Raw genomic sequence first — 15,952 nt, 5'->3', positions numbered from 1 at the left:
CACACTTAAAAATTGTTAGAATGATAACCTTAATGTTATGTATATTTTACCACAATAAAAAAATACTATGAAAATGGCAAGAATATTAACATACAAGCAAAATGCACTTAAATATAGCCAGGCCAGTAATATGATAACCTGTCTTTTTTGGGGAGGGCATAAAATTTGAGTTTCTGACTATGTTTACTCATATAAAGGGAATACATTCTTGTAAACCGACTGAAGTCAAAGAAACTGAATCTCTTTTGAGGTGTACATCATTATGTCTTGTAAACAACTGAGAAATGCTCTCCTGTACTCTGTCTTAAGAAAGTAAGTTTAGGATTTCAGTTATATTCGTTTATGAGCTTCAGTCAATAGCTGCCTGTAAGTCAGCAACATATTAAAAACCAGTTTGGAAATAGTTGGTGGGGTTTTACCATAATGTGCTGGCTGCAGAGGCGGGAGTGAGGGAGGGTAGGCCAACTGACCACCCCAGTTCTATCATGCGCATTGCTGTGGAGGTAAATCATAAACATGTGTGGGCAACCAGACAGAGGCAGGGGCTGGGTGAGTCAGCTCAAAGCACATCGCGTCATCTTAGCTCACATTCCTGTTGAGGTCAGGTTGGGGACTGGCCACCCCAGCTTCGTTGCACACACATGGATTCTGAAAGGGAAAAACTGATATTTCAAGCAAGACAAATGGAAAATGTTCTCTAGAGAAAGAGGAAGGACTTGTGAAACCTAGAGCACATGAGAAAAGGAAAGGGGAGCCGGGCACAGTGGCTCAAGCCTGTAATCTCAGCACTTTGGGAGGCCGAGGTAGGAGGATCACTTAAGGTCAGGAGTTCAAGACCAACCTGGCCAACATAGTGAAACCCTATCTCTACTAAAAATACAAAAATTAACTGGGCATGATGGCATGTACCAGTAGTCCCAGCTACTCGGGAGGCTGAGGCAGGAGAATCGCTTGAACCCGGGAGGTAGAAGTTACAGTGAGCCGAGATCACGCCACTGCACTCCAGCCTGGGCGACAGAGCAAGACTCCATCTCAAAAAAGGACAGGACAGGACAGGCAAGGCAAGGCAAGGCAGAGGCTGGAGGAAAAGGGGCAACTGAAAACCACTTGAAAAAAGGTATGTGTAGACCAACTCCTCTCCTGGGTCCAGCTGGAACCGGGATTGAGGGGTAGAGTGGGCTAGAGTCACTTTCCAAATCAAGGAACCATGCAATGAGATTCCGGAGTGCTCAGACACACCTGTGGGGGCACATCTGTGGGATGTGTGCATGAGTCCCTGTGCTGGGTGCTTTCAAGGGCCACCTGAGACCCTGGTCCTATAGGACATCTTTTGGTAATGAAGACTGAGACCATACTGCTACCCTGCCCTGACTTCCATTGCTTGGAACAGAAGGTTAACACGAGAAGGGAACTCAGATACTGCCCAGCTCCACCTCCTGCCTATGGACGATGCCACTGATATGGTTTGGATGCGTGTCGCCCTCCAAATCTCATGCTGAAATTAACCTCCAGTGTTGGAGGTGGGGCCTAGTGGGAGGTATTGGAACCCGGGGACGAATCCCTCACAAATTACCTCCCCGTGGTAAAGAGTGAGTTCTCACTCTGTTAGTTCACGTGAGAGCTGGCTGTTTAAAGGAGTCTGGCACCTCCTCCTCACTGTCTCTCTCCAGCTCTTGCCATGTGATGCATCTGCTCCCCCTTGGCCCCCCGCCATGGCTGGAAGCTTCCTGAGGCCTTCCCAGAAGCAGATGCCAGCACCACGCTTCCTGTACAGCCTGTAGAACAATGAGCCAAACAAACCTTTTCTTTATAAACTATCCAGTCTCGAATATTTATTGAGAGCAATGCAAAAATGGACTGAAGCAGGCACAGAAGTCTGGGTGACCTGACTCGCTGAGGACCACAGCCAGGTGTGTCAGAGCCCCAAGAGGCCCACGCTCCCGACACCTGACATTTGACTTCTCAAGTCATGCTTGTCCTGTTGAGTTGCGTGCATTGCTTTCCAAGCTCTTCTTGCCACGTGATCTCATTTAACTAATTTACGACTCTGGACTGCAGGCTGAATGATAGCTATTTGTTTCCCTCCCCCAGTTGCAAGCTAAGGAAAAGTAGGCTTCATTAATTCAAGTGCTTATCTCCCAACAACTGTTAACAAGCCTTGGACGGTGCTCCAGCCAGTTAGCTTTTTTGAGAAGGTGAAAGGGCCTCTAGTCCATATGGTCTAGATTCTTGTACATTTTCATTTCAAACGCTAAGGTTGACAGATCTGCTAAGAGCAAATGGGGTGTTAGTTAATATCTAATTACTCTAACACGAGTCACAGCCCATTTAACTGAGTCAGACACCAGTCTTTGCTTTCACTGACAGACACATTTAGGACATCAATTTACACACTCTCTCTCCAACCACTTAGCCTAATCTGCCGTTGTAACATTCTCACAATGCAGTTAGTGTGAATCTACATGTCTTCCTTTCCAGTCAGGTTTATAAGTCTAAAGGCCCCCTCTTACTTATTCTCTAATATGCTAATGGGCCTTCAGATACCAATGAGGTAAAAATGAGAAAAGAATATTGCACCTGCTGCTTTATGATTTTCTAAAAACCGCAATGCGATGGTTGGAATCTAAAAGCCAATGCGAGTCCACCCTGGGCTGTGTTCTGGTTATCTCCTCATGGTTGGTGAAGCCCCAGGTGGGAGGACCTGCAGGTGGGAGCCACAGATCTAGCTTGGCACCTCCTCCAACTCCAAGAAAACACGCTTGACACACTGCACCTCAGCTTCTTCAATTTCAAATATGCGTGAGTTCATGACACCTTGCCTCTATTCACACGTATTTGGGATTCACCCCAATCCACTGAAATGAAATAGGGTCAGAATACTCGGGGGGCCAAGCATGGTGACTCACGCCTGTAATCCCAGCATTTTAGGAGGCCAAGGCAGGTGGATCACCTGAGGTCAGGAGTTCAAGACCAGCCTGGCCAACATGGTGAAACTCTGTCTCTATTAAAAAAATATATATTTTAAATTAGCTGGGTGTGGTGGACAGGCACCTGTAATCCCAGCTACTCGGGAGGCTGAGGCAGGAGAATCACTTGGACCCGGGAGGTGGAGGTTGCAGTGAGCCGAGATCACACCATTGCACTCCAGCATAGGCAACAAGAGCGAAATTCCATCTCATAAAAAACAAAACAAAACTCAGAGGATTATCATGTGTGTGAACATACCCCTTTCTTCAGGGTGGGAATAGCACCTGGAATTAAAGAACATGAGAAAGTGCTCTGAAATTCAACAGGATAGCTGAAAGACCTGCCATCAACAACATGTAGGGGATGAAGCAAAATTTAAAAGGTAAGATTTTGTAAGAGTTATGTTCTTTGAATATGCTCAGGGTTAGAAATCCAAGAGTGCAGCCTTATTTAAGAGTATCTGGCTAAAAGGTAAAGTAGATAAGAAGTAATCAGAAATCTCCCTGGTTGAATTCCTCAGTGCATGATTAATCTGACGGCAACCAATGTCAAGGAGCACCCTAAAATATGCATTGGGTAAATTCAGAAGCAGACACGTTAAAATTTGGTAAAACAATAGCAGAATTTAAGGGGTTGGCAACTCAAGTCCTCTGTAGGTGCTAGGAAAAGCAAGAAGGTACAGATTCTAGAACTCTTTATTTAGACTAGGTATGGTGCGAGTGAAAACCATCACTCCATCAAGGCAATTTTTATTTTAAAAAATTACAGAAAGAACAAAGAACTAAAAGAATTTTAATAAAATGAGCAAGTTTACATTTGTACATTTTGTGTATCTGGGACCCAACTGGGGCAAAGGATAAAGTTGCAAGGACAAAGGTTTCTGTGGGAGAGCAAGCAAAAAGCGAGGGCTGCCCCAGTTGCATCACGGGCATCCATTCAGAGCTGGGACCCCGCAGCCACCTGCCTGTGCTCCGGAAGTGAGAAGCACATGTAAGCACGCGTCAGTGAGAGCGTCGCAGTTGAACTCAGCCCAGTGCAATGCAGCCTCAGTGACATCCCTACGTTAATACTTGATAGGGAACAGCAGATAAACAGTTCCAAAAACCAAATGGTATTGCCCATAGAATATGAATGTAAACTGAGTTCAGTTCATGCTGTTTTAACCAGAATGGTTCCACTGAACCTAATGAGGGGAAAAAGGACGGATGGATCTAATTGCTCTATTCGATGGCACAGTTACAAATCAGCAGGCCTGCGAGAAAGAACCATACATTTCTCTCAGAAATATGATTTGAGAAAAGGACCTTGTAGGAGTGAGAGAAAGGTTAGAGAAAAGTGCAGTTTTAACATATGAGACAATTCTTCATACTGTAATAGAATGCTGCTTGTGGTGAAGGATTTGGTAGAGATGGAAAACTGCTCAACTTTAATTCCCATTATTCTAAAGGATGACAAACATTTTAGAGTATTGATCAATGTTCAGTGAAAAAATAAAAATGACTAGTGTTGGCTGGGCGCAGTGGCTCACGCCTGTAATCCCAGCACTTTGGGAGGCCGAGGCAGGCAGATCATGAGGTCAGGAGACCGAGACCATCCTGGCCAACATGGTGAAACCCTGTCTCTACTAAAAATACAAAAATTAGCTGGGCGTGGTGGCATGCACCTGTAGTCCCAGCTACTCGGGAGGCTGAGGCAGGAGAATCGCTTGAACCCAGGAGGTGGAGGTTGCAGTGAGCCAAGATTGCACCACTGCACTCCAGCCTGGGTGACAGAGTGAGACTCTGTCTGTGTGTTAGGAATGAGAAATTGCTAAGCTTTTTCAAGATTTTACCCATTTTGTGTACAGAGAAATAGAGCTTTTAATGGCGCAATGTTGCGTATACGGGTAACTTGCTCTTTGAGAAATATAAACTCAAACTCACAAGTTGTCATGATAACATATGCAGTAATATGACCATTCTACAACAGAGTCCCCCACAGGTAAAACACATGACTGGGCTTTGAGCTCACACCAATTTACACAGCATACAGTTGTGCTACAAGGAGAATTTCTTCATCATTTATTCTTTAGTTAATTGAAACATAGTCAGGAAAAAATGGTGCCAATTCCCCCCAAACAACACATGGATGTTTTTGCTTCTTGACCCACTTAGAGTCTCAAAAGGACAAAAAATACATGGACCAATATTAGTTCACAAAACATGTTTTAAAGAACAGAGAATGAGGTCTTCATCCCACCTCAGTAAGGCTTGGGCTGATGAAGAGAGGGTGTATTCAGGGTCCTCTCTTGTCATATGTACAAGCTGACGCTTGTTTCCCAAGCATGATAGTAGTGGGTAGACTGCCTTTATTGTTAGCCCCTAATAGAATCAGTCAGCACAATGAAGAAATTCCAAAGAGGGCAGTGAAGTGACAACAGCTTCAGCTCGTCATCGATGTTATACAGAAACACAAAAGGAATCCCTGGCCTGTGATGAAGGAGAGGCCGTTGCTGTGTGTTCAGGACACCTCAGAGCAGGCACATAAAGTGCTGGAGGGTGACACAGCCTGTCTGGATGTCCTCGGGAGGGTGTGCCATCCAGGAGGCGACACCCCCGTCCAGCACACGGGCCCTTCCACCCGCTGTCGGTCCTGCTAAAGGTGCGAGGCTAAAACCGGCCTCTCCAGAAAAGAACGCTCAGTGTGTGCTGACCACACTTCCCTTTGAATTTCCCGAGTATTCAACAGGAGGTACATTTTAACAAGAAAAAATATCCCTAACAAACAGGACAGATGACTCTCTCAACAAGAGAGCAACTACGAACATGATACAAATTTAAATAAAAATGTTTAGTTCAACGTGTTCATCATGGAGTTTCAAATCAGCAGATGCCATGACAGGAAAGGAGCACACAGCTGGGCCCTTGCCCGCCGTGGGTTTCCCGTGTCCGCGGCTTCTTCAAGGCGGGGAGAGCAGCTTCTCTCTTGGAGCGTTCTCAGTTTCTCAACAGATCTTCACTTGCTAGGCAGCCAGAAGCATTAGTTCACCCAAGAGTGAGTGCTTGGGTACACAAGGCAGAATCTTTTGGGAGCTGAGAGCCGGAGAGGAAGAAAGAAGGAACAAAGGTACTTCTCCAGGGTCAGCCGTTTCTGAGGGCAAAGGCAGAGCCCACGAGGTAACCCTGGGAAATGGGCCCATGAGTGAGCGGCGTGGATGGAGAACATGTCTCTGCAGGAGGGCAAGGCTGACCCCCATGAGGCTCTGTGCCCTCGCCACTCACCCAGGCAAGAGAGGACTTTGTCGCCAGCCATGGTGAAGCCACGTTTCCAGTGCAAACATGAGTCTAAAGGTTGGAGTGTGGGGGTGGTGAGGGATCCCCCACCTGGGTCTGGACTGCATGAGGAAGACTCCCCTTTTTTTTTTTTTCAAAGTAGACCTCTGTCTTGGATTACCATGTACCTGGACAGGTGAACTCTTGTATGTTTCTGTTTTGGGGATTTTTAGGGGTTTTCCATGTACATTCATAGAGCCTGGTCAGCAGTGAGGAGTCCTTGTTGCGTATGGACGGAAGGCTCCCTGGCACCCAGATGTCTCCCTTCGTCCTGGCTGACACAGAGCATGGTGGTCATGTGCTCTTCATGTCCAGCAGGCTCAGAAAGAACTTGGAGTTCCCCTCGCACCCTTGGGCCAAGCTTTTCAAGTCCGAGTGCCAGGACTGGATGAGCTGGGGTTTGTGTGTCTGCTGGCAGCACAGTGGGTGTGCACAAGACCACCATTTGGGTATCTAACAAACACAGGCTCACAAAAGGGATTTTGGCATATCTGACAAAGCTTTTTGTCTGAGAGTCGGATTGAGCTTCCTTTCAACTTCATCTGCAAGAAGAAACCAAGACTGAGAATGCTGTCATGTGTTAAGTATATTTAAAGTGGCTACGTTCTAGTTTTGCAGAGTTGACATGCATTACTCCATGGGTTATTATTACGATGAGGATTTCTTTAATATCAACTTCTTGAAATGAAATGCTAAAGGTGTAAATAAAACCATCCTTAGTAACTGGACAAGGAAGAAAGTTACACAATTGCTTTTCTTATTTCACAAAAGTAATTGTTGCTTGTCTGGCTGAGGCATTTCTACTTAAGATCCTCTCTCCAACATTCTCTGGCTCTGATCATTTCAAGCAAGGCCTGTTAGAAAGTCATGAATGTCAATGCTGAATGAGACCATATAATAGTGTAACTCCAGGGTTCTCTCATTTGCAAATAAGAAAAGTAAAGCACAAACAAATAAGGGATGTAGTCAAAGTTACACAGCTAACAAGTGGCATATTCCTGGTTGGTCCTGGGAGACACCCTTCCGTTTCCTTAGAGGTAACTGGTGAAACTGAGACTTAATGCCATCGGTCCCTGTCTGATCAACAGGACTTGAGTTCTGAAAGTTATAAAGTTTTTCTACACAATTCACTCGTGTCAACCGAGGCAGGTTGGTCTATTGGCAGGATCAAGCAGCAACTTAGCGATTCATCCTGCACTCCTTAGTTGCATCAGTCATTCCACAAACACGGATTAGATGCCTTCGACATGGCAGGCTTAGCCCTACAGACACTGAGATAAAGAAATGAAGTTCCCTGTCCTCAAAGAACCCAAACTCTAATAGTACAGGGTAACAGCTGTGAATGCGAACACCAAGTAAAAGTGGGTGAAAGAGAAGGTGATTACTCTACTTAAGAGGTATGAGATGGCTTCACCAAGGGAAAAAAATAAAGGCTAAATTTTGACTGGGCATTTGCTGGGGACAAAGAAAAAGGTAAGAATATCTCAGGCAGTGGGTACAGCATTTACAAAAGCAACAAAGTATGAAATACCAAATCACATCTGGAAGGTTGTGCTAAAGCCAGGACATGAGCTGGGAAGCAGAGAGAGGTGGGGAGGGATATGCTGAAGGAGGTGGGACTGCATCTTCCAGGACAGGGAGCGTCAGCAAAGGCTTCTAAGTGGGAGGGGAACACGTCGGATACCCGCTCTGGAAAGAAGACTCTGCCAGCCATGTGGAATTTAGGCCCACAAGAAAGAAGTCTCCCGAAGGGGAGTACAGTGTGGGGACGAAGAATGTGGGGTTCTCAACTGGCCTGGGAGGCAGCTCTGGGCACGCCCATTTCCTGAGCATGCGACTGCTCTCTGCCTCAGTTTCCTCTCCTGTGAAATGGAGATGCTGACAGTAAATATTGCATAAAACTGTCATGATGACAAAATGCAAGCATGATATAAAATGCCTAGGTCAGTGCCTGGCACACAGCACATGCTGGGTAAGCACCTGATATTCTGATGCTGCTCTCCTCCCTACAGACTCTCTTAATCACCAGCGTCCAAAAGGGGAGAAAAACTACACCGATGTTACACCTACCAGCCCAGCCTCTGCCTCTGCTCACACAGACCTCAGTTTCTATGAGTAGGATCAGATATTGATGTGTTATAGTCATAGAGACAGAAAAAAGAAAAACCGACAAAGACTATTTTTCCATCAGTAAAATCTACCTTCAGTACAATGTTGACTGACCAGGAAGCAGCTCGTGGGGGCCAGCACTTACCTTATCGTAGGTGTAGATTAAGTTTTCGGACCTGGCCAGGCCGAGAGCCACCTGCACGGTCCTCCTGGCATGGATGCTGTCCCTCATGGCCCCCATCAGGAATGGGCAGAGGAGCTGCACTGACCAGGTGTCAGGCAGCATCTGCAGCACCTGGGCTGCATCAAATTCGGTGGCGTGGCGGTTCAGCAGGTCCACGGCAGCCACGGCCAGCTCGTGGGCAGTGGGGCCAGCATGCAGGTAGATGGCCAGCAGCGTGTGAAAGAGTTGCTGGCGGTGGGGTGGGTCGCGGCCCTCGGAGCACCACAGGCAGTAGTCCTCGGCCGCTGCGAAGTCCTGCAGCTCGTGCACCAGGATATGCAGCGCCTTCTCATGCTCGCCCAGCTTCCCGTGCAGGATGGCGCTCTCCATGGGCAGGCCAGCTCCCTGCAGCCTCTCTGCAAGACAGAACCCGCAGCTCAGAAAGAAAGGGGCTCGCCGGCCACCCGCCCAGCGACTGGCCTCCTTGCTGCTCTGGGCTTCAGGAGGGGAAAAGTCAACCTGGCTCCCTCACAATGCCAAATGCTGCCACCCAGATGACTGAGGGTAGGTTTTCTTGCATTTTCACACTGTGAATCCAGGTGTTAGTAAAACAGAAGGCAGACTCTACTCAAAAGTATAGCTGGACCACAGAATAATTCCTTTCTCCAGTGTTCAGAGGATGAAAAGAACAAATGAACCACAACTACAGAAAGGCCCAGTGGCTCAGTGAGTATCAGCCTTCCAGGTCTCCAGTCACTCCATCATCGCTCCTATCCTCCCAGGACAGTATCTTTTGACTAAAATAGAAGGACACTATGTCCCCTAAACTCCTAACAAATACTACTTCCCCCCAAAAGATGTGCTGAACCCCTTTATTCCAATTTAAAGTAGATTTCATTGAATGGAATATGAGCTCATATTATTCAAAATCCATCTCTACATTACTCAACAGAAGGTTGCCAATAATAGGATTTTTTGTTTGTTTCACCTGCAATTAAGCTTCCAGGTCCTAAGGAAAATGACATAACCCAAAGCGTCATTCCTGACCAAGGCCCCACCCTTAGTGGGCTGTGTCTCACTGGCAAAGTCACCTTGCTTCCTACCCCATCTGTAACCCCATCTGTAACTTCCCACCCCAGCCCGTCTAGAACTGCACCAGCCCTTATCTGCATTGCAATTAAACTCTGAGTCTCTAAGGACCAGAAGTGAGGCTCATCTGTTTTTACATCCTCAAGAGATTATAAGATCTCTTCCTACTGTGAAGAAATATTATGAGGACAACCCCTAGTTTAGGGTCAAGACTAATAATCAAATTATAGGCATTTGAATCTTGGCTGTCGCTTAGGCCTGAAGAACATGGCAGACATTGCTACCTGTGTAGCCAAGGGCTGGCCCTGCAAGGTACATCCCTTATAGCACTAGACACAGAAGCCACAATACGCAACGCCTTCATCCTCACAGTGGAAGGCCAACAAATAATTACTAAGTGGCTGCCATAGTTAAGACCCTGGGTGAGGTACAAAGACAGTTAAGAAAAGATCACTGTGGTGATTTACACTTCCACATCTATCATCTCATTTATATTTGACTCCCACAGCCACCCCGAGTGGATAGGTTGGGCTGGAATCGTTTTTACAACTTCCCTAGACGGACATTTCCCCAAGTCATCTAACTAAGAAGGGATACAAAGTCAGTGTTTGGATTTCCAGGGCTCCTCCCACAGTGCCGCGGGGGATACCCCCATTGCCTGAAAGCTCCCCTGTGCTACCTGCAAGCCCAGGCTTATACCTAATGACTGCTCATATAGGGCCTCTTCCGGGAGGCTGCCTCTGACCCCTCCACCCCAAGGCACAGCTCGTGGGTTCCTCGGCCCTTCTAGAACTGTACCTGCCCTTAACTGCATTCCAATTAAACTCTGAGTCTCTGAGGACCGGGACCAAGTCTCATCCATCTTTGTATCCTCAATGCACAGTGACACACTCTACATACTCAGAAAAGCTGGCGGAATGCAAACATTGAACCACACACTTGTGGCTGGCCTGAGAGTTTTATAAGGAGATTTGTAAAGCAAAAAGGATAAGTCAGGAGTGAGTAAAAATTCAATAGCTGGGACACCCTGGCACTGATCAGTCAGGGACGGTGGCTGTGAGTGAACAGAGATCGCACAGCGGATTGCCACAGAAAGTCCTAATGTAGGTGCAGGTACAAGCCAGAACTAGTGTTTGCTGGTTTCATGAAATACCAACCCACACCTGTGTTCTGGCTCTACTGCTCGTGGGCTGTGTGACCTGTGGCAAGCGGGGTAACCTCTCTGGGCTTCAGTGCACTCTTCTGTAAAAATGGAGGAAAAACGGGCCTCACTTCACAGGGTTGTTGTGGAAACTGTGTCATAAGGCAGCCTCAGCGTTTCAACCTATGCTGGGCATATCTAGTCAATCCTCATTATTTGTGGATTCTGTATTTACAAAGTCATCTACTCGCTGAAATTTATTTGTAACCTCCCAATCAACACTCGCAGCAGCTTCAAGGTCATTTACGACAAGCACAGAGCCTGACGCAGAGCTGAGGCCAAAGAAGGAGCGCCCTCCCTCCTTGCTTCAGCTGTCATACTACCTACACGTTTCCTTTTCACAGGCTATTTATTGCCATGCTTTTTTGCATTTTGGTGCTTCTTGTTGGTGATTTCAGTGTAGTGCTGAAGTGCTGCCTAGCGCTCCTAAGCTCTGGAAGGTTGTGATGTGCTTTATGGAGACAACACGTGTGTTAGATATGCTTTGTTATTGGTCAAAAAATGGTATTAAAGGCCATTAAAGAAAAACACATCACTAACCCCAGTGAGTATAAATGCAGAAATTCTTAATGTGGCAAGAAACTAGTTAATTCTACCAGTTGCAAGCACCATGCTGCGCTGTGGAACTTTACACAATACAGAAACTGTGGCCTCTGTACCCCTGAGGAACAGAAACCCAAATGCCCTCCAAGACACCTGCATAACCTTCTTGCTTAGAGCTCGAGCCTTGAGCAGCCCGGGAGTGGGCCGCTGGGGGCAGTGCCTACTGCAAAGCCTTGATCAGAGACTGAAGTCGTCAGAGGGAACTATGACTCAGTGCTTTGACATTGAATAAAGACCCTGTGTGTCAAGAGACACACAGACGTCTAAAGTCTACCAGGGCACCACCAACATCATCAATCAAAGGGCACTGTCCATCTAGAGGCACGGTCCATCTCTAGAGGCACAAGAAGCCTTATTTCTCCCTGCAGGGAGGCTGACTCTGTCAAAAGAGGCTCAAGGGCTGAGTGTGGTGGCTCACGCCTATAATCCCAGCACCTTAGGAGGCAGAAGCAGGAAGATCACTTGAGGCCATGAGTTTGAGACCAGCCTGGGTGACAAAGCGACACCCTGTCTTCATTTAAAAAAATCTTTTTAAAAAAAGAGGCTCAAAGAATCACCCTGTGCAATCAACCAGCAGCTGTGCCAAAGCCCTTCTCTCTGCTTCCTCCCACCCCCTTGATATGAGTTTTTTCCAAAGGGAGACAATACTGAGATCATCCTCACCGAGAAGAAAGTGGACTCGGTATAAATCAGATTTCTGGAGCAGCCGCCGCAGCTTGGCCTGCGTCTCGGTGGCCTCTGCACCCTTGCCGCTGGCGGAGGCCCTCTGCAGCAGCACCTCTTCCAGGTACAGCACAGCTAAGTGGGTGTGATACTCTTCTTTCTGCAGGAAACAGGGGGAGCCAAGCAGACAGACAGTGTTTTCAAGTGGTAAAGTCAAAGCTCTCCCCTGTCAGCCAGGGCTTGGAGACCGGGTCTGCACTGACATGAGCTGGGCAGATGCTCACTTGCTGGATCGAAACCCTCTCAGAAACCATGATACTGAGATGAGTTTACCATCTATGGGGAGTAGAACAAAATGTCACCTCTTATTTTGAGAAGTAAGGGCCACAGAATTTAGATAACCTACAAAAAGGTATAGCTCCCTTTATTTCCTTTAAGGATAATAACAAAGAAGGAAAAGAGAGGAAAAATAAAAGCTGAGTGGGTGTGAGACGGACGGAGAAAAAAATAAAGCTACCTATTGCTCCAGGTCTCTTTCCGCAAGCCTCAAGGCCCCCATCAGACCATCAACAAGTATGGATGGATCACCCGGGGAACAGACATTACACAGAATCGCATGCCAAAAAGTGTTCTAGCTCAATTCCGTCTCTCCAGCCCACACTCTTTAGTCTAAGTTCTGCAGTGCTCACCTGCAGTCTCTTGTCTATCACAAGATGTTCCAGATACTTCACAAGGGCTTTAGGGTATTTTTTAAGGCAATGGATAATGTCGTCTGGATTAAAACTGTTCTTCTGCTGTTCATCCAAAGGTCTCTTGGTGAAAACCTGAACTCCGACCTGAAAGAGGAGCGACAATACAGTGACTGTGCTTCTCAAACCCACCTTTCCTTCAACTTTATTTTGGTCACTGCACATTCAAGCTTTGGATAAAATCATCACTTAAAATATGATGAAATTATTATGTATGCACAGCTTTTTGTGTGTCAATCATATCTCAATACAGTGGCTTAAAAAATATAATTATGGAGAAAAACAGCCCAGCATGAAGCACTGTCAAAGGCCAGAGGGCAAAAAATCAAGATAGAAAAGCCAGCCTATACCCTGAAGTCCTCCTCACACACCCCATGCAAATTGGAAACTGAAGAACAAAGCATTTATTGGTGACAGATTTTGACAACCTATAATAATAACATTAAGATCATCCAAGAACAGGGATAGCCAGTTGCCGAACAGTATGTGAAAAGATATCAAAAGTGCTGAAATTTCTGTACAGTAAACTCACTTCTCTGAACATGGATTATCTACTCTGGGTTATTTATGATAGATGGTTAATCTGAGATCTGAGCTTCCAGTCCCTGAGTAAGTTTCCAGGCTGCCTTCCTGTGTCCATCAAGTGGAGGCACTGGTCCAATCCTCTGGTTCAAGGAAGGGACAGTGAGGCAGGCAGGAAAGCAGCTCTCCACTGCACCTCCCCTGAGCACTTACGTGTGGGAGGTTCTATCATGTGCACGCACACACGCACCTCCCCCCTCCAAGGCCAATACATTCACGTATCATGTATTATGGTATGAATTTTGGATTCTATAAGCCTGGATTTGTGTCCCAGCTCTACCAACTATAGCCTCAGTTTCCTCATCTGTAGCTAATGCCCACTGAGGGGTTGCTGTGATGTTTAAGCGATGACCTTTGTCAGGGGATTGTCCACCGTGCAGTATCTGCTGTTATCATCCATAAGCATTGGGAGAGGCCTAAACATTGCAACGGCACTGAGATCCATGTTGTAGGTGTGTGTGAGCAGGTCAGGATGTGCTCTGCAGGCGTGTGCACAGAGGCAAAGTAAAGATGGAGAAACAAGTATGCAAAGTGCAAGTGCCTGGCTCTGATTTTCCAGGGAAGCCAGCACCACGGAGGATATGAGAATATATTCCAACTCAGGTCTTAGAAAGGCAGATGCAGCACTCAGAAACTCTCCATTCAGGACCAACGTCCTGCATCAGAAAGCTCATTTTGTCTCTCCAAGGGGAGCCATGGAAGCATATACGTTTTTCACGATGAGAACTGAAATGCTTGCTGTCTTCTTCCCAGTCACCTGTGGTCACCTGTGGGGCCTTACTAAGGATACTGTCCTGAGCCTGCTACCTTCCCTCTAGCCAACAGGTGCTTTTTCACTGCCAGCATTTCTCAGCCTCCAGGACAGGCCGAGTCTTGCTCATGGCTCCCCTCCCTCCTCCAGGCCCACAGGCTCCATGTTGGCAGTGGTGGGAGCAGGGATGAGGGCCCAGTGTGGCCCAGGTCTGGGTGCTTCCTCCTCCCAAAGATCAAGTCCTGCAGGGCAACCACCTAATCCTGCTCCAGAAAACAGCAGTGTCAGACTTCTGAGGGGTCGAGGAGCGGGGTTCACAGACACAAGTTCTTAAGAAGATGCTAAAAATGCAAGCTGGCTATGTCTTGCTTTTCTATACAAGTGACTTGCCCCAGCAAGGGGATTCTCAGTGGAATGTCTCAGCAGCAAGATGCAGAACTGCCCTAGAGCTAGAATCCAGAGAGCTCAAGGGAAGGTATTAAAAGGGGAATAATAACAACAACAAAAAACAGAGGAGGAGGTTGAAATGTAGCTTTCTTTTCCCCTCCTAAAAGCAAAGCTTTTGGGGTCTGTTTTTACCACCTCCCCCAACCAAAGAGAATGCATTTTTATGAAGCACAAACCTCTTCACTTTTCTGCAGGACCCAATCAGCATAGGCCCACACTAGCTCCTCATCTAAGCAGTAGGTAAGAAAATCCACAATGTATTCATACAGGTCTGAGCGTGTGGAGTCCTGGACATCGCCATTCACAATGTTCACCCACAACTGGAAAGGAATCAAAAAGAAAAAAAGAAAAAGAAAAGAAAAAACAATCATAAAGGCACATATCTTAGAATTAGTTGAGAAATGGCATATGTTTACTTATTTGGCTTTTTAATACCTTTTAAAGTAGTTGGAAAAACTGTAAATGCTTAAATTTTAGTTTTTTTGGAGAAATAAAGAAATGTAAAAAGACATAGTCCAAGAAATAAAAAAAAATTAAGCTCCAGGTTCTTTTATCTTTCTTTCTTTTTTTTAACAATAACACAGTAAACAGAATATATGCAGGCAGGTGAATATATTAAAAATGTTTCTTCATGAAATAAACAAAACGGTCACTGATAACATCTCGACACAGAGAAGATTCACCTACAACCATCAGCCAGGCTCTGTTTCCATCTTCTCCGTCACGGACATTCTTGATTTTGAAGTCCCCTTTGGACTGTGATAGGCAGATGTTGTGCTTTTACAAAAGCTTCAGTGATTCTGTCCCCTGAGTTCACACTGTCTTTTGCACAGGGGGCTCAGGATAGACTCCAGTGATAAAAGCCTTTTGCTTTTTCAGCCAGAAACTTCCCTACCGTGTTAAGTGAAGCCTACTTTCAGGACCCCAGAATGAGGCAGCATCACTTGGGGGTGGAAAGGATGACGGTTGCGTGGGTTCCTTCTGCACTACCTGCATGGCGTGCCTCACCTACCCGTACACAGCACCACCCCTCCAAGCCACAGCACCAGTAAGGAGCCCAGAAACAGGGGTGGCATATGAATTCTGGAATTCTGATGTCAGCATACGAACACTTTTTATGATACTAGTTTCTTCAACACAGAATTGCCGAAACCAAATAATCACACATACCTTGAAATATGCCATTTTATATAAAATTCTACCACGTATGGAGATTTATCCCATATCACTTCAAGTTTGCAAATCTATCTCTCTACAGCTCTGCTAAAGTTATTACTATACTTATATAAAGCTGTAACTGAGAACACCAGGTTTTTG

At 46.3% G+C, this 15,952-nt stretch overlaps 1 protein-coding gene across 4 annotated transcripts in view; it reads right to left on the bottom strand.

Annotated features, from left to right (window-relative positions):
* The window catches only part of TGFBRAP1 (transforming growth factor beta receptor associated protein 1), a 78,935-nt gene that overhangs the window by 9,669 nt on the left and 53,314 nt on the right, over positions 1-15,952 (bottom strand). For 3 of the 4 annotated variants that reach the window (XM_063788923.1, XM_009443018.5, XM_063788922.1), the window contains exons 8-12: positions 14,812-14,955; positions 12,796-12,942; positions 12,107-12,266; positions 8,533-8,966; positions 3,743-6,820 (exon numbers count right to left, since the gene is read on the bottom strand). In XM_063788923.1, the coding sequence (XP_063644993.1) occupies positions 6,644-6,820; positions 8,533-8,966; positions 12,107-12,266; positions 12,796-12,942; positions 14,812-14,955 (1,062 nt within the window). In that variant the 3' untranslated portion in view covers positions 3,743-6,643. Of the gene's footprint in view, positions 1-3,742; positions 6,821-8,532; positions 8,967-12,106; positions 12,267-12,795; positions 12,943-14,811; positions 14,956-15,952 lie in introns of those variants that run through there. The other variant, XM_009443019.5, reaches the window with a different exon arrangement.

This window comes from Pan troglodytes, chromosome 12 (genome assembly GCF_028858775.2).
Source record: "Pan troglodytes isolate AG18354 chromosome 12, NHGRI_mPanTro3-v2.0_pri, whole genome shotgun sequence".
NCBI classification, from domain to species: domain Eukaryota; kingdom Metazoa; phylum Chordata; class Mammalia; order Primates; family Hominidae; genus Pan; species Pan troglodytes.
Note: the sequence above shows the minus strand (reverse complement) of the source record. Positions and strands in the feature narration are given on the sequence as shown.